This window comes from Fusarium proliferatum (genome assembly GCF_900067095.1).
Source record: "Fusarium proliferatum ET1 genome assembly, contig: FPRO_scaffold013, whole genome shotgun sequence".
NCBI lineage: Eukaryota > Fungi > Ascomycota > Sordariomycetes > Hypocreales > Nectriaceae > Fusarium > Fusarium proliferatum.
The window spans coordinates 64,308-80,725 of record NW_022194802.1 but is presented as its reverse complement, the minus strand read 5'-3'; the positions used below and the strand labels follow the sequence as shown (position 1 = coordinate 80,725).

Genomic DNA, 16,418 nt, shown 5'->3' with positions numbered 1-16,418 from the left:
GTGCCTCTGTTGGTGGCGGCAAGCAGTGTGTATCGCCAGTCTGAGTCATGAGACTTTGGCGTAGTCTCCGCCCGCACCAATAGAAGCCAGGACGTTTGTTGATCTAAGCAGTATCATAGGCTTGTGGGAGGTCAGCTGTGGAGGATGACCTTTCCTGTCTAGGCTTCCATCGCGCTGCCGACCCCCTGGAGGTCTCAGCAGAGACGAGGCGTTCCTGCTGCTGAGACACAAGCTCGTTGTGATCTTACTGGCCTTGGCCAGACGCTCGTGTCTTTCTCGTCAACCATTTCGACAGTTGTTTGTGCACCACACTGCAGAGGCAGCGCGTCCGTGACACCCCATGTGGTATAGTGGGCGTTTCGACTTGATGGCCTATCCCTACAATCGTCTGATCAATCTACTGTGTTGTGCGAGGGGAACGGAACGAAGCTGCGGAACTAAAAGCTGACCATCTCAAAGTCTTTTTCTGGCCTGGACTGAAAGCTACTTCTCGTCTCGTCTCGCCCTAAACCTTGGTTGAACGCCTTCGTGGGGCTTTACTCCCGAAATGAACGCTGTGTCGGGGTCACGGACAGGCTTCCCGTCATCAGCTCAAACGTAAGTTTACCAGGCAGCCAGGATATGGACTCTTGGTGATGTGCCGCTTATGCTGTTGCCAAATTCACCGATCCATCAATAAAGCCAGGGGTAGAACAAACTTAGCGTGCCGAATTCGCACGTTTTGTGATTGAGGCCTTCCACACTAGCCATAAGGTGACAGTCAAGATCGACCCGCGGTAGGTCTCAGTTGTCTTCGCCGGCTTCAACGAGTGCTTGTTTCCGTCAGCTACCCGGTCCCCGGTCCCCAGCAGGGAGACAACAGCTCGCTTGCTTGAGACAACATCATATGGGCGTGTGTAGATACCATCTTGTCGAGTGCAACAGGTGTCTCCGACCCTCCCCTTCGCCATGCATTCGAATATTTGTTTTTCCCCTGGCGCCCCGTCACATCAGCCAGGCTCAAGGTCATGCTTTCGCCTGTTGGTGTGTTACCCCTGCATGCCCTGTAACCTCTGGGTCTGCCCTGTCAAATCTTCGATGGCCTTTACGTAGCAATGACTGTTTGCACGCTGTATCAAGCAGTATTCCGTTTTCGTTCAGTTCCTTCAAGTCAGGCCCATGTCTATAGCCATTGCTTTACAACACTCTTCCCGGATATGTCTGGAGTTTAGATTAACGACCCCATTCAATCGCTGTGCAGGGGCAAAGTGGACTTCACTGACAGGGCGCTCAGCGAGACCGTTGACGAGGCGCTTCAGAAGATGGGGGTGCCCGCACATCTCCGGTGAGGTCAGCGGCTCGGGAAACAAGCCAGCAAGCGCTTACAGCTTAGCCCATCAAATTTCAACGCCCGCACCACGAACCTCCTCCGCTCTGGTCCCACCTGATTTTCTTTGCGTGCCTTTCGGATGTAACAGCAAGAACCCGGGGCCAAATCCGAGGCCTAGCACCAGTTACGAGCTGCATGAACCAATAAAACCTCCTGATATTATCGCACCAGCTTAAGATGTGGATATGTGGAGAGCTGAGTAGTGGCGTACAGAGACGCGTTTTTAAATGGACGAGGCGAAAGAGACTAAATTTATCTCGGAGAACCTTCTCCTCTCTAGAAATTCGGTTATTTTTGTTTCTTTCATGCTTGTTTCCATTTATTCGCAAGATGGAGTTGCTCTGTGCTGCAGTTCTTGTTTGAGAAGTCCTACAAGCCGCTATTTGTTGTTTTTTATTCCACAGGATCACTTCATTTTAGTTGCACGTTCATGTCACAATGGATTAACCAACAAAACACATTTGTTACTACAAACAGCGAATTTAAATTATTAGAGGCAGTTTCCATCAACAATCAACCAGTAAAGGGAGCCCATTAGTCCTATTGCCATATAGCTAAAGTAGTACACTTATCAAAAACGAAATTTTCGGATCTTTTACTCGAGAAGGACCCTGATCGCAGGGCTCTTATCCTTGATTGTGCTCATCCGCGCCCTCAAAGCACCCTCTCTTTTGGCTTCCCAAATCCCATTGCACTCCTTGTGGATGCTTCTCCATTTCACATTGTTCAACCTGCATTCGACTGGGAATATCTGCAGGAAATTGATCCTCCAATTCTTCCACTGCGCTTCTGGTGCCCTTGGTATCTTTGGTCACAAGTTGGTCGTCAGTTCGCGAGGGAGATGCGGGCTCTGAAGATTGGCCCAATGTTGTAAGGGGGGATTGATCTCCTGGCTGAATATCCTGAGGTTCAAAATCGATCAGCAGGTTGGGTGATGCGTAATCCATTTGTGTGTGGACGCCGTTATCGTGGGTTGGCCATCCTCCGCAACAAAAGCTGACTGCCTGGTCGAGGGCACTGGCACTTTGAGGAGGTTCGAATGCGGCAGGAGAGGATGGTGTGGGCTCCTGATCATGGTGTGATACAGAGTTAGGGGACGCATGTGTTGAAGAGGACTCATCAGTGGGTGATGGGTAAGGGCATGTGCAATGTGCCCAGTGGCTAGCCTCGACGGTACAGTTTGGCCACTGGCACATTATATGGCAGGGGTCCATAGTGATGAACCTGCAGCTGTGCTTGAGGAGGAGGAGGCTTAGTCATAAAGGCAAGATACCCTGAAGCCAAGCGCTCAAGGCTACGGGAAGAATGATATTATGAAGCAGGAATTGAAGGAGCGTAACTGATGTCGGTATAACTCAGCGATTTGTTCAAGCTGCCACGGTCAAGATCCCTCAGGTATTTATAACTGATCTAATCCTTTTCACCTTTCTTTTTTTAACATTGTCTATCATAGCTTGGCTTTTTGAAGAACAACAGAATGACGGCTGGCTGATGACGGTGTTTGCTTTCCTTGTCATCGTATCCATGACCCATTAGCCAAACCGCTGAGTGATACGCTATCGAATCTTACCGGCCGCAGACTGGCCCTAGAACCCGCGAAGCTTTCAGCGGATCCTTGGGCACGTCCATCTCTCCAATCGGGTTATCTTTAACTGTAATAATTGCTTGAAGTTTGCTCCACACCTTCATTGTACAATGACTGCGAAATATTCAGTGATCGACACGGAGTTGTAGACCCTGAGACTTACGCGAACACCGCTCTTTGAACAGGGTGGGCCCTTGTTGCACGTGTCTGCCATAGCTGGGTGGGGGGTTTGCCCATCAATTCTTCCCAGGCTCGAACAGGCGCCTGCACAACGCAGGGGCTTCGCGCGAGATGCCAATGTTGTATAAAAGCCAATTCACAACAGGGATATCCCCATGGATCAGGGTTTTCTAGGACTACTCAAGTGCAAGGAGCATCAATATCAGTGCACAGGCCAGGAGACAGAGTTAACTAGCTGCAGCGGCAGGATCAAGCAGGCCCGTTCCTAGTGACCACATTAACTCAAGATTTTAGCCACGCCGCCTCGTGGGTCTCTTCTGTCCAAGTTTGGGCTTGAAGACTATGATATAATACTAAAATTTCAGAATTCTCAGGGAAAGGCATCCATAGGACGTGGCCAGTATCTTGAGTTCATACGTATTTGGGTTTTCCGCCCCTCCCATCTTTTTGCAGTTTTCTCTTCCCTCCCGAATATCCCTGCGCTCTAGTTCCTCTTCTATTGTTTTGTGGGGCAGGATGATACCGGTTCTTATAGCGTTTGAGACTACTGTATTGTACGGCTGAGCTTCCGATCGCGGCCTGGAGATCAGACAGCGGTTGGGGTCACTCCACTTGAACAGACTCGATAACCCGATATCTCTTTTTGCCCTTCATTTCTTGCATATCTCAGTAGCTTCATCAAAGTACCTTGCAAGCGCCACGGCTGAGCTGCGATGTATGTGTTCTCCAAGGGATAACTAGTCCGCTTTGGGTTCTTGTCGGTAGGTAGGGTTGTCGGAAACAGACGGTAGCAAGGTCACAATGTCACGCATGTTAAAACATGACTAATTCAGGTGAGGTTCATTGCCATAAAGAAGTATTGTGCGTAGCTAGTGAGATAAATTTCATTTTCCTAACGGATTGATATATACATGACTCTAATAATTATGTCACTTAGGGCAGGATTACTCAGTCGTCAAAGAAGTCACTGGGAATGTCTGTCCGTGATTAGTTTGAGTGGTATGGTACGGCATCACATCAAAACGAGTGATTGTGCACGATGGGTGAGAATTTGTGGAGGATACATAACGTAAATACGGTTTGCAACATGAGCAATGGCATGATGCATCTTGAGAACTATTGTTCCTAAGCTTAAAAAGAATTAGCAAGGGCCAAGAATGTATATAGGACTTACTGTCCAGTATGTCTTTCATCAGACTGAAGCCTCAGCCTCTAGATAAACTCCAGGACTGAAGTAACAGCACAGACAGCCCCCCAAGACAGCAATAGCATACCAAACTTTGAAGCAAAGTCTCTCAATTAGCTTCGATCCTCCAAAGGAATATCGATCTAACGGACTTGCCGCGTGGCTTATCATCTGGGCTTCAAAGGCGGCACCGGCATCTTTCAGCTGGGCTGAACTGCAACTCCTACGTTCCCTCCCGCCCCCCTTACGCTCTCACCGAGGGAAACTGAGACAAGTCTCAAGACAGGCAGGATTCCGGTGTGACACCGGTCTTCCCGCGGCCGCAGAAGTGGCCATCCCAGCATTCCATTGCAGATAACGTGGTCTGCCAGGATGCTACAAAGAACTGGTTGGGGTATTTACGCGAAACTAGAGCAAAGGAGATGCCAGAAAATGCATGCGAACCCAAAGTTGGCAAAACCCTCGCATACACCACGTGGATGCTAAAAGAGTGGCTTCGGCACAGGATGCTAGGGCTAAAAAAGGTGAGACAATTTTGTGATCAGGAAGCGGGGATGTCACGAAACTCCCCGAAAGCTCCTTGTAGTACCACGCTGACCCGACCCGTTTGTGCGAAACGTTCTGCTTTTGGTGGTAAAGCAAATTCCATATAGTGGATAGTATGCCGTGATGTTACATTTGGCATGGCCAGGGTTGAGTACTGGAGTCTTTCAATTGAGGCGCGGGTTGGGCCTCTATGGCCTCTACAAGTTGGTCTAGATTTGTGGCTTGCAATTAACTTCAATATGTCTCATCACAGCAATCCAGTACTAATAAGAAACTAATAAGAAAAGTAAGGTTATGATGTTGTGATAAAAGTCCAGAATTGGGTACATATATAAGGCCTGTCTTAGGTATGCCGGATTGAACTTGCTTAAGTCCTCTCAATGACTGCTCAGATATAATCTTTTGTTGAGTAATTACCTGATCTCTGATCCCCTCACCTTGGTACATCGATGCCAAACCCAATCGACAAACAGTGGATCATCCGCTCTTCTTGAACTGAAAACCACTCTCCAGGACCTTACGCCGCACAACTCATGACCCTTGGGAGCTACCTTATCGCCAGGTATAAAGGACACTCCAGGGTTTGGGAAGAGCTTCTGAACAAAGTATCCTCATCTGATTCCTGCATATGTGCCAAAGACATCAGGCCTATATACCACATGCATCCCAATGAGTCGGGCTGCCAGCCCCCTAGGAAATGCTCGAAATGCCAGACAGTCAGTACAAACTGCCTCTTGTATCCGACTGTTCTATACTGATGACAGTACTAGATTCAGAGAAGCGGCATCGAGGATGGTGAATTTTCATCAGGTAAACGGCAAGCGGTATATACGTGGCCCTTTACATCCAACAAAGGCCGGCCAGCCCATCCGCCTACCAAGCAGCTGAAATCGTTACCAACAAAACATCATGTAATTCTGGAGAGTCATAGGGATGGCCATACAACATCAGAGACCACAGTGTCCGAATATTTGGCTCAAACAACAGGGCCTGTCCCAATCCCCCAAGCATCACGCAACATATATCCACCTCTATACCAGCCGATATGGTCCAACACGTATAGGACCCCTCATCTCGATTACCTATCTCCGAACGACGCGCGAAAATATAAGGGCCCAGATCAAAACAATTGGGACTTGGAGCTCGATAAGTGTGCATATAGCGGTATGTGACTGCGTAGACATATTTCCGAGTCGATGTCTAACAAACCCGACTAGTAAACAATTGTGCGACTAGTCTTTTACAAAAGCAGAGGGCAGAACGTGGATATTGGGAAGATACGAGAAGCTCTGGTGAAATCTTTATGATTAACGAATATAATAGTATAGAGAACTTTTAGAGGTTCTTGTTTCAAGAACTGTCTTGATAATATGCAGTTTTCTTTTGCAACTTCTTGGGAACTATAGATGGGCAGCTCTTCTTTAAGTGAGATATAAAGACATTTTACTGCAATAAGGGTAATGAACACTTCAATGCATTATAATCAGTATCCTGGGGAATAACACGGTACATATCCTGGCCAATAACGAATGCAGGCCTTCAAAGAGACAAAGTCTCAATAGACCCTTATTCAAAGCGTTGATAACCTGCCGAGGACATAGCTTCAATTGGGCATGATCTTTGTTGCATTTTCGCCGGATATCCTCAGAGTACCGAACCCCGGAATTAAAGAATCACAGAACTTCAATAGACTCGCATTTAAGTGGTGACCGCTGAGCTGTCAATGGCACACCATTGAAACTCGGTTGTAAACTCCTCCGTCATGTTAAACAACAACACACAAAGTCAAGAGCCATCACAAAAAACGACCCTGTTACAAGCTGCTATCACCATTTAAAATGCATTCCAACGAGTTCTCCTACAATAGCTATTTTATTCATGAGAAGGACCTAAAATACGTCCCTCCATACCTCAAAGATGTTCCCGAGACACCCAATGAGGTCGAATACCGCACCTCTGGTTCCTGGCCGACTTGGATTGAGGGAACGTTACTCCGGTGAGCATTTACATTGCGAGGCCACTGTAATGGGCTATATTAACAGATATTGTCTCACAGGATTGGCGAAGGGCGCTTTACCAATCCCTTCTCCCAGCAATCTCATCAGCATCCCGTCACATAAGGGATCACCTCTGCCATCAGGACAACTCTCAAATGACTTTGACATTCAAGTTAGGAAAGTATAGACCAGTGTCTCAAATCGGACGTCTAGTAGGCCAAGTGAATGCATGTGTCCCCATCAACCACTTCGAACGAGTTCACGGTCGAAGCGCACGGCGATGGAGAGATAGTAATATGTGTTTGAAATATGAATGATAAACAGTCGTTATAGCTGCTTGATTGGCTCCAATGAAAGGGTTTAAGGTTCCGTCGCTGTGTATTGTGGTAGGTGCTCATTTGCTGTCGCTTGCTCATAAGACGGTGCTGTTGAGCTTCCTTGGCCATTGACAGCATCTTCGAAGATCCGGGCTCGTAACTGCTGCAGCTTTTCTCTAGCTTGTTTCAGATCCTTGCCTGCAGCGTCCCTCTTCTCGGTCCACACGCTCTTCTTCTCCTCGGCCAAGCGCAGCTCCTCATCTACAATCGCGCCCGCCGCAGCTATACCCTCTGCCGTTGCTTTAATTTCCCGATGGAACAAGTAGTCAGTTACGGGTGTGTTGATCCAGTCGTCGAGTCTGCCAGCAGCGCTTTTCCCGTCTGCCACCTTGGGCATTATAAACCCGCCGACTTCGGGATCGAGCTCGTGAGCCAGGGCGAGGAATTGCGAGGCCTCAGTCAGACTGAGATGGACCAAACCCAACTCTTCACGCTCTTTCCGGTCAGCGACAGCGGAATTGAAGTGGCGATTAGCCCTGATTCCCGCTCCGGCTTTTAGATCAAAGATATCCGATTCGGAGATTTTGAGCGCCTTTGCTGCGCTTCCGGCGGCGAAGGTGACGCGTGAGCGAGCCATTGTGATATAGTTGACCACTGAAGCCACTTGGCTGTAGCGTTCCTGTATGGGATCAAATACCTAGAGAGTATCAGTGTCATGCCATGAACAAAGCGATAGAAAGTAATTTTGGCTATTACTTGTTGAGCTGCGATCATCTCTGCCTCGAGTTTATCTTCTTCAGCATTATCCGGCGAAGGTCCATCAAAGACAACTGCATAAAGGTGATCAAGACCATTCAGGGCCTGCACACGTTGCTCGAGCATGTGTTCCAACTTTTGCCTCCGCTCCTTCATGTCATCCAGCTTGGCTTTGAGCTCTTTGCGCGTCTTGTCCGCCTTGGCCAGCCACTCTTGCACTTCTGTCACATCATTCTCCTCCTTGTTGAGCTTCTCCTTATACTGTGAACCAGCAAAGAATTTCTTTATGTGACTTCCCCGTAGATCTTCAAATTCCTTTTGTTCCTTTTCAAGTCGAGCGGAGAGTTCACTATATAGCGCGTCTGCATCATACCATATGTTCTTGAGTGCAGCAAGGTCTAGTTTGACTTGGCTGAGAGTGGCTGCAGTATCTTCAGTAGCAGCGATAACCGAGAGCAGCCGTTCTCCTTCGGCTGCTGCCACGCTGATTCGATCTTTGTAGGAATCAATTATTGGCTTCATGGAGAGCAACGTTTGTTAATTTTGTGAAGGTGAATGTATATTAGATGGATTTTTATAAATAGGTTGAGTATCTGAACAAGACCTTTTAATATAAATGCCTCAGATGGATTTTCAGCTAAAGGTTTCAGCCGCACTGCCCAAACTCAAAGAGGCTGTCCAATTGAAGATCTTTGGTAATCTTCAGTGTGAGGGGCACTAACCAAGGTAAGAATGTGGTTACGGCATCGATGCAACTGCAGGTAGGGCAAACGCGTCTATCAGCCAAGCGCGCCATTAATTAAGGAGAAGAATCAATTATTCTACAGGATCTAATTCAGCTGCGGTATTATAAAACGTGCCTAAATCCGTCGCCCCTAGTCTACTCGAACAAATTCCGTTCCATCGTAGGGACTGATGATGCTGACGACCTTTGCATCCTCCATATTGAAGATGAGCTCATCAGCCGACCCAGAGGCTCCAATATTCATCCAAGCCTGACTATGGTCGAACAATCCTCCCTTTCCGCCCTCAACAGCCGCACGAGGTGCTGGAGTGGCAAGTCCAGTAACTACACGAAAAGCTGCAGAAAACTTGCCCTTGATGTTGTATTGTGCGGTAAGAGAGCGAGAGTTGGAGTAGAGACCCATTGGGTAGAGACGCGATGAGGTATCCGCAACTACGTCTTTTCCTTCGACGTACCACGACTTCACCTTCAATCCAGGCTCTCCTTTGTTGACTTGGATGGTCATGTTTGTAGTCTCAGAGCCCTTGACGACAAATGTACCAGTGAGGTTCTTCTCGGCACTTTCCGCTGCAGCGTACTCAGCTGCTGTGATGAAGGTTGTTCCTGTAACATCGCGGAGTGGCCATCGGGCAGGAGTGGCAGTTTCACCGGCAATAAGAATTGAAAATCCAATACCATGGTCTGGCGAAAGGGCAATGAAGCAGGTATAATCATTAGTACCACCAGCCTTGAGGTATAGGTCAGAGACACGGGTGCGGTTCGATTCAGGACCCGTGGGTAGGGTGAGACGCGTGATTTCCCAGGGCGCTCCGACAAGCTCGACAAGGGTGCCAGTGCTGCTGCGAGGTTTCATCCACTCCCGAGTAGTGGAAGATGAGAGGAGGTCGGAGTTGAGGATAGAGAGTCCTGCGAGTCGGAGGTCCTTGGCTGATGAATATATGCCACCAGATCTTATTTTCGTTAGCTTATTTCGCCGGGGGAACGAAATGTTGGGAAGCTTGACTTACCCAGCCACAATAGGAACATCAGTGCCCCATGATACGAGCCCAGTCCGGGCTACGGCATCCACATCTGTGCCATTAGGAACCACTACAGAGGAAGAATTCATTCCAAGCGGTTTAAATATGATATCTTTAATCGCGTCCTTGTACTCTTGGCCAGTGAGCCTCTCGAGAATCAGAGTCAGAACTCCAAAGCCAGCGTCCGAGTAGAGTGCACTTCGCCAAGGGCCCATCGTTGGGACTTGTGTATCCCGCATGAATTCAAGAAACGCTAGTCTTGTAAGCAAATTTCACATCCGCGATGGTATTATACTCACCCTCGCGATCGGCCCCGTCGAATCCCGGCTTAAGGTATTCTAGTATTTTTGTCAACATTCAGTGGGCCGCCTAAGGTGGCATCGTCAACTTACGTCCCGGGCCACTGGTGCCAGCCTGATGTGTAGCAAGTGCCCCCACAGTGATTTCACTCCAGTCAATTCTCTCCAACGGGTTGGTAGAGGAATTACCCAAGAGCTCGGGTAGGAAAATGGACACAGGATAGCTCAATGCCTCAATGCCAGCCTTAGCAATGATAGCATACACGGTGAAGACTTTTGTCACGCTGCCTGTTCTGAATATTGTATCCTCAGTCAGGTTTCCCTTTGTGAGCGTATCTTTGTATGTATCGCCGACATGGAAGTAGCTGTAAAGCGAATCATTGGTGGAGGCTGAAAAGACATCAACAGCAAAAATAAGGTCTGTTTTGTTCAAGACCTTGGTATCGAAGAGTTCTTCGACCAGGGATGGGAACTTTTGCTTGGCTTCAGCAAGGAAATTTGTCTTGGAAATGTCGAAGTTGGGGAGAAAAGAAGGACCAATAAGAGGAACATCATTGGAGAGGATGACGCTGGCTGTTGCAGAGCCAGCAAGGCCCATATAGGCTAAAGATTCAAAACGCATGTTGAGTGATATCTCCGAGATTCAATGGCTGTTTGATAGTCTCGTAAACTTGGGCAAGCTTTGGACTCTTAAATACAAATTGGTTTTTTAACATTGCAGCGCATATCGTCGCCAAGCAATTTGACATCATACCTGTTGTAAGGCTGAGAGCGGCACGTTGATACTGGAAAGAGTTTAGCCTCATCAATCCTGCGAGAAGTGGGCCAAGCAACAGGCCTGTAATTTGCTCGGCGATCCATTCATCCAGAAGGAGGTTTAGTTTCATTGTTTCGAGGAGCAAGACGATCTCACCTCCAGCATTTCCTTGCTTCTTTGCCTTCCTTCGCCTTGGCTGTGCAGTTACTGCCAGCGCATCGCCACTCGGCCACAACGGTTGACTGGTCCGATGACAGAGCTGAAGCTCGGCTGTGCCTTACTGACAAGGGTTGCGTCCCTGTTAGGGGAATGCCCCGGATGGACAGTTTAACCGATCCTCCGGAGCGCGCCGTGTGTCTTGAAACGGTGTTCATTTTTTGGCTAATACCTAGAGTCACATTTGATGTTTAATAAAGGCGTCACGGGTAGCCAAAACCTACTCTTACAGAGCAAGTTAATCTCTGCACAACTTTCAGGCAATGTTGTCAACTGCTGCGTGCAACAGCCTGTATGTTCTTTATTGTTAATTGACTTAGTGAGTAATTAGGGAAGACGCGCTGGGCAGATAAGATAAGAGAGAAAGTCTGAGATACCCTACACTTGGCTATTTTTATTACTGTATTTATATTACTTAATATATATAAATCCTTCTAAATTAACTATATTATATATTTACCTTCTTATATTGATTGAAGATATATTTAATCAATTACTTGAGAGCATTTTACAAAGCAGCATGATAACTGTAATGCAACACAAGAAGGACTCAAGTTTCAAGACGAATATGGCTGATTTGCCACTGTCATTAAATCTTTAACAAAAATGGTCTTGTTTACGGCGAAAACCTTGCTAAGATAGGACCCAACATCCGACACAGCCTCATCTATTAATGTCCTGCTTCGCAATAGACCGACAAGCTTGGAGTCGTGAACTTCGTGACCTCTCATCCCTCAGGCAGGCAAGTTCCGATCACAGCGGGGAATTCCTGTCCTGGCAGTCCGTAGCCCTTATCATAGCGCGCCCACTTTTGAGAACCAAGGGTGGGTACAGCTCGTAAACCCCGCATTCAAGCCTATCTCAGTTTAATGCAAGTTATGCTCACAATGCAAAGTTGGGGGTGATCCCGGAGGTCTCCGAATTTCCGATCATCATCAGTAAGCAAGTAGCTTGGAGTCAAAGGCTTCGTTCCCAGAGTGGGTTATTTTACCTCAATGTCATTAATGTAGATGTATTTAGTCGTTAAGGAATCATACTTAGTATCTTTGTTTATTATTCCATGCATTACTCAACAGACTGACTTTTCTTAATTGAGATTGTACTCATACCCAAGCTACAATACATCATGACGAAGCTTGAGATTCCTATCATCGACTTCTCTGGTAAGCAACAGACGTCAACTCTTACTAGCTCCCAGACTAAGTGATGTAGGTTTCTACTCAGAAGACCCAGCGGAGAAGAAGAAGGTTGTAGACCAGGTCCGCGAAAGCTGTTTATACAATGGATTTTTCCAGATCCTGGGACATTCTGTTCCGGTAGATAAGCAAGCGAAAGCCCTTCAGTGCGCCAAGAAGCTCTTCAACCTGCCTCTGGAGGAGAAGGAGAAGGTCTCCAAAAATAATAACACCTGGAACCGTGGTTATGAGATGTTGAGGTCACAGATTCTTGAGGAGGGTACTCAGCCCGAACTTAAGGAGGGTTTTTACATCGGCGATGAAATTCCCAAGTCTCACCCCTATTTCGTCAACAAGAAGCTCAACAGTGGCCCCAACCAGTGGCCCGAAGCTTTGGGAGACGATTTGGAGGACTTTAAGTTTCAGACCATGGATTACTATAGGTCAACACTGAGCCTTGCCTCTGATCTTATGCGAGTCCTGGCACTCTCCCTTGATCTCAAGGAGGACTACTTCAGTACCTTCCTCGATGGTGCTGTTGCTACCATGAGGCTCCTGCACTATCCCTCTCAACCCAAAGATGCTGATGAGAAGCTCACTAGAGGTATTGGAGCCCATACCGATTTCGGCGCTATCACAATGCTCCTTCAAGATGATGTCGATGGGCTGCAAGTTTGGGACCAGAAGAACAACACATGGATTGATGTAAGTCCTGTTACCCTTCACTTCAAGAAGAGATAAAGCTGACAACCACTATCAGGTTCAACCAACCAAGGGTGCATTCGTTGTCAATCTGGGCAATCTGATGGCTCGATGGACAAACGAGAAGTACAAGAGCAACGTGCATCGCGTTATCAACAAGACTGGCAAAGAGCGATACTCCATCCCAGTCTTTGTATCTGGCAACCCCGATTACGTTGTTGACTGTATTCCAACCTGCAAAGCACCTGGGGAGGAGGCCAAGTTCAAGCCAGCTACTGTTGAGGAGGTCGTGTCAGCATCTTACGCGGAGTCATACGGAAGAGCTCAGCTGTACAAGCAGGGCTTGGAGAAGAAGGCTGAGAGCAAGGTGGAAAGTACACCTCTCCAGCAGGTTGCAGCTTGATGTATCATTGTACATTACTACATATATGTTGTTATGTGTCTTGACTATTAAAATGATTCTTTCGGTGACCCGGTCCATTACATACTGTGGGATTTCTTGGGCTTCACTGATCGACTTAGGCCATGGGCCCTTGCATATCTCAAGCGGGAACTCCATTTCAGCAGTAGAAAATCCAGCATTTCATCAGTCGGAGCTCCGTCTGAGCTCCGTCTATCGATACGCGGTTGGACATAAGAGAAATGCTTCCCATCAATTCAAACGTCTTGTAAATAACTCGCTTGATTATTCTAGACTTCCTATAGATAATAAGGGGTTCATTAATTGAACCAATTATCATCGGTTCCATTCCATCTGTAATGAACCTGGGATCACATTTGATACGACGGCACTAAGAGAACTCTACCGACGGAATAGGAGCCTTGTCCGGAAGAGTCCCCTCGTATGATACTGAGAGTGAGTTTCCCGGATAGATACGCGGGTGGTAGGTTGGGGATAAGGCGGGGGTGAAAAAACCGTTGGGACGACTCTTGATTATCTCCCAGATTATTCCCCACTTAGATAAAGCTGTCAGATGCGACGATCCTACACCAGGTGCCCCCATTTTTGATGGTAAGTTAATGGTATGCCAAGTAAATGGTACCCTAAGAAGCTATACCAACCAATTGGGAATGATGTACTGGTTACGAACACCTCATACGAAGCCCACTTCTAATACGATGGCTGGCAGAGATTAGAGATCATTGGCTCACAGATCATGGTATCGGCTGCAGATACCGCAGTTACACAGCAAGTAGCCAAGCTATAGAAAGGGTGACCCTTGCACAATGACAAGTAAAACATGTAACCAGCAATCAACAGTTTCATTCACAAAAGAGCTACCCAGATATGATGGACAACAACATGGTCATAATGGCTTCTGACGACAAGCAAAAGCATCATGGCTCACTGGCCTTTGACCAGGAAAACGGTTCTCAGATTGTTGTTGATGCAGCTGCTGAGCGATCTTACTGTCAGTAGCCTTAGGAAAGCTGTGACATATCCCGCACTGACACTGGGTAGTGCGCAAAATGGACGCATGGCTCTTGTCCTATCTGAGCGTTATGTACTTTTTCAATGCTGTTGATAGAGTGAGTCTTAGCCCATATACCAGCGACAGTTCTAACGAAAACAGAGTAACCTGGGAAATGCGGAGACAGATGGAATGAGCAAAGATCTCAACTTCAAGGGCGAGGAGTTCTCACTTTTGATCCTTCTCTTTTATGTTCCCAACGGCCTCTGTGATCTCCCACTTAACCTGCTGCTGAAGAGGTTCTCTGGTAGAATCATGCTGCCCTCCCTCATGGTCGGCTGGGGTTCCATGGCCTTGCTGCAAGCGGCCTGTAAGAACTTTGGAGGCATGTTGGCCATCCGTCTCCTGTTGGGGTAAGTTGTGCTAGCCTATGTGGGATCATTATGACCTTGACCTGACAGCTCACAGTGCTTTCGAAGCTGGTTTCTTTGCTGGTGCGGTCTTTTATCTGACTCTATTTTACCAGCGTGGCGAGCTTGGCTTTCGGATTGCGATCTTTTTTGGCAGCGCCCTGCTTGCTAGTGCTTTTTCAGGTCTCATCTCATTTGGTGTCTTCCAGATCAAGGATCCTCATGTCCATGGTTGGATGTGGTTATTCATAATCGAAGGTACGTCAAAGACAATGCAAAAGCGAACTTGGAACATGAATTGTTGACCAGAGGGGTTTCAGGTACAATGACTGTATTGTTGGGAATTCTGGCATTTTGGTGGCTTCCCGCCGACCCGCAAAGTGCTTGGTTCTTAACAGAAGAAGAGAAGCACGTTGCAAGGCAAAGAGCTCTCCGCGATGGCAGCGGAGTTATTGGAGAAGAGTTCAATATCAAGGAATGCTTCAAGAGCTGGAACAGCTGGAAATTCGCTGTATGGTGTGTCATCAGCCTGACATACCCCGTCGCCTTTTCCACTACCTCCAATTTCCTGCCGCTCATTATCCGTCGTTTAGGATATAACACGGTGATCACCAACCTTCTGACTGTACCCCCCAATGTTGCGGGATTCCTGGTTCTTCTCGCAGTGACCTGGAGCTCCGATCGCAACAGAGAAAGAACACTGCATATTGTTGGCAGCTTGTCCACCAGTCTCGTTGGCTTACTAATTCTCGCCATCATTGATGCCGAAGCGCACATTGCAGTGGCCTACTTTGCTTGTTTCATGCTGTGTGCTGGGGCATATATCCCGAGTTGTCTTGTTCACAGCTGGCACAACAACAACAATCTCAGTGAGAACTCACGAGCGGCCACGACAGGTCTGCTCGTAGGTCTCGGTAACCTTGGTGGTATTCTATCCGCTGGAACGTTCAGGACCACGTACGCGCCCCGCTATGCACCAACCCTGATTGGCACAGCTGCTTGCAATGTCACCTGCATCATTTTCACATTGGGGTTGGGATTCTGGATGAGGAAGCAGAACCGTATGAAGAACGAGGCTCAAGGTGTTGAACTGAAGGCTGAGGATGTTGCTACTTCGGAAATCACTCATGGTGAACAAGATCCACGTTGGAGGTACTTTGTCTGATTCTGTACGGATTAACAGCACGGAGAAAGAACAAGAGATGAAGTAAGTTGATTTTGATTGTTGTTTATACAGGAAAACACTCCAAAACAATATAGCTTCTAGTCAAGTGGTAAATAGACTCGATCCCTCAGCCAAATGCTTACAGAGATTCAAACCAATAAAGCCTTTGATTTCCTTATTTTACTACTCATGAGCTGGGCCTCTGGGAGTTCTGACACTATTGCAAATTATATTTAGTACATGAAGCACGATATTCAACTAGATACTTACCAATACGATGCTAAGGAACAATACCTAGCATCGCCAAACATAAGTGCATGGGGAACCGAGGCCAGTACAGCTCGTCATCCCGTTAATTCCATCTCCGTCATACGTCCCGGCCTTGCCATTGCAGATTGTGGCTGGGTTGGCTACACTCTTGGTAACAACGCAAACAGGGCCAATATCGCTGTCGGCGCATGATCCTTGAATGTTCAGGATGGTGCACGTTGCCAGTGGTGCAACGAGAGCGAGTAGAACAACGGTACGCATAATGATTGATAAGTTGAGGATTGATGGGAGAGTATGGAGAGGGTTCAATTA

At 47.5% G+C, this 16,418-nt stretch overlaps 8 protein-coding genes across 8 annotated transcripts; 4 read left to right on the top strand and 4 right to left on the bottom strand.

Moving 5' to 3' along the window:
- Window positions 1–1,995: 1,995 nt before the first annotated feature.
- On the bottom strand, window positions 1,996–2,583 carry FPRO_12631 (uncharacterized protein; the record flags this gene model as incomplete). Its single annotated transcript, XM_031223168.1, has 1 exon — window positions 1,996–2,583. One exon carries the CDS (start codon window positions 2,581–2,583, stop codon window positions 1,996–1,998), a length of 588 nt encoding a protein of 195 aa, XP_031088554.1.
- Window positions 2,584–5,399: 2,816 nt separating this feature from the next.
- On the top strand, window positions 5,400–6,205 carry FPRO_12630 (uncharacterized protein; the record flags this gene model as incomplete). Its single annotated transcript, XM_031223167.1, has 3 exons — window positions 5,400–5,582; window positions 5,637–6,030; window positions 6,084–6,205. The coding sequence occupies 3 exons, from the start codon at window positions 5,400–5,402 to the stop codon at window positions 6,203–6,205; spliced, it is 699 nt and encodes a 232-aa protein (XP_031088553.1).
- A 499-nt stretch (window positions 6,206–6,704) lies between these two features.
- FPRO_12629 (uncharacterized protein) lies at window positions 6,705–6,986 on the top strand (the record flags this gene model as incomplete). Its single annotated transcript, XM_031223166.1, has 2 exons — window positions 6,705–6,862; window positions 6,923–6,986. 2 exons carry the CDS (start codon window positions 6,705–6,707, stop codon window positions 6,984–6,986), a joined length of 222 nt encoding a protein of 73 aa, XP_031088552.1.
- A 237-nt stretch (window positions 6,987–7,223) lies between these two features.
- Window positions 7,224–8,458, bottom strand: FPRO_12628 (uncharacterized protein; the record flags this gene model as incomplete). The annotated part of the gene is made up of 2 exons (XM_031223165.1): window positions 7,224–7,877; window positions 7,937–8,458. The coding sequence occupies 2 exons, from the start codon at window positions 8,456–8,458 to the stop codon at window positions 7,224–7,226; spliced, it is 1,176 nt and encodes a 391-aa protein (XP_031088551.1).
- A 353-nt stretch (window positions 8,459–8,811) lies between these two features.
- FPRO_12627 (uncharacterized protein) lies at window positions 8,812–10,621 on the bottom strand (the record flags this gene model as incomplete). The annotated part of the gene is made up of 4 exons (XM_031223164.1): window positions 8,812–9,631; window positions 9,689–9,953; window positions 10,000–10,038; window positions 10,093–10,621. 4 exons carry the CDS (start codon window positions 10,619–10,621, stop codon window positions 8,812–8,814), a joined length of 1,653 nt encoding a protein of 550 aa, XP_031088550.1.
- Window positions 10,622–12,098: 1,477 nt separating this feature from the next.
- FPRO_12626 (uncharacterized protein) lies at window positions 12,099–13,252 on the top strand (the record flags this gene model as incomplete). The annotated part of the gene is made up of 3 exons (XM_031223163.1): window positions 12,099–12,135; window positions 12,185–12,852; window positions 12,908–13,252. The coding sequence occupies 3 exons, from the start codon at window positions 12,099–12,101 to the stop codon at window positions 13,250–13,252; spliced, it is 1,050 nt and encodes a 349-aa protein (XP_031088549.1).
- Window positions 13,253–14,161: 909 nt separating this feature from the next.
- Window positions 14,162–15,836, top strand: FPRO_12625 (uncharacterized protein; the record flags this gene model as incomplete). The annotated part of the gene is made up of 5 exons (XM_031223162.1): window positions 14,162–14,261; window positions 14,312–14,379; window positions 14,424–14,674; window positions 14,730–14,929; window positions 14,992–15,836. 5 exons carry the CDS (start codon window positions 14,162–14,164, stop codon window positions 15,834–15,836), a joined length of 1,464 nt encoding a protein of 487 aa, XP_031088548.1.
- Window positions 15,837–16,019: 183 nt separating this feature from the next.
- On the bottom strand, window positions 16,020–16,367 carry FPRO_12624 (uncharacterized protein; the record flags this gene model as incomplete). The annotated part of the gene is made up of 3 exons (XM_031223161.1): window positions 16,020–16,053; window positions 16,107–16,130; window positions 16,210–16,367. The coding sequence occupies 3 exons, from the start codon at window positions 16,365–16,367 to the stop codon at window positions 16,020–16,022; spliced, it is 216 nt and encodes a 71-aa protein (XP_031088547.1).
- Between the last annotated feature and the right edge of the window lie 51 nt (window positions 16,368–16,418).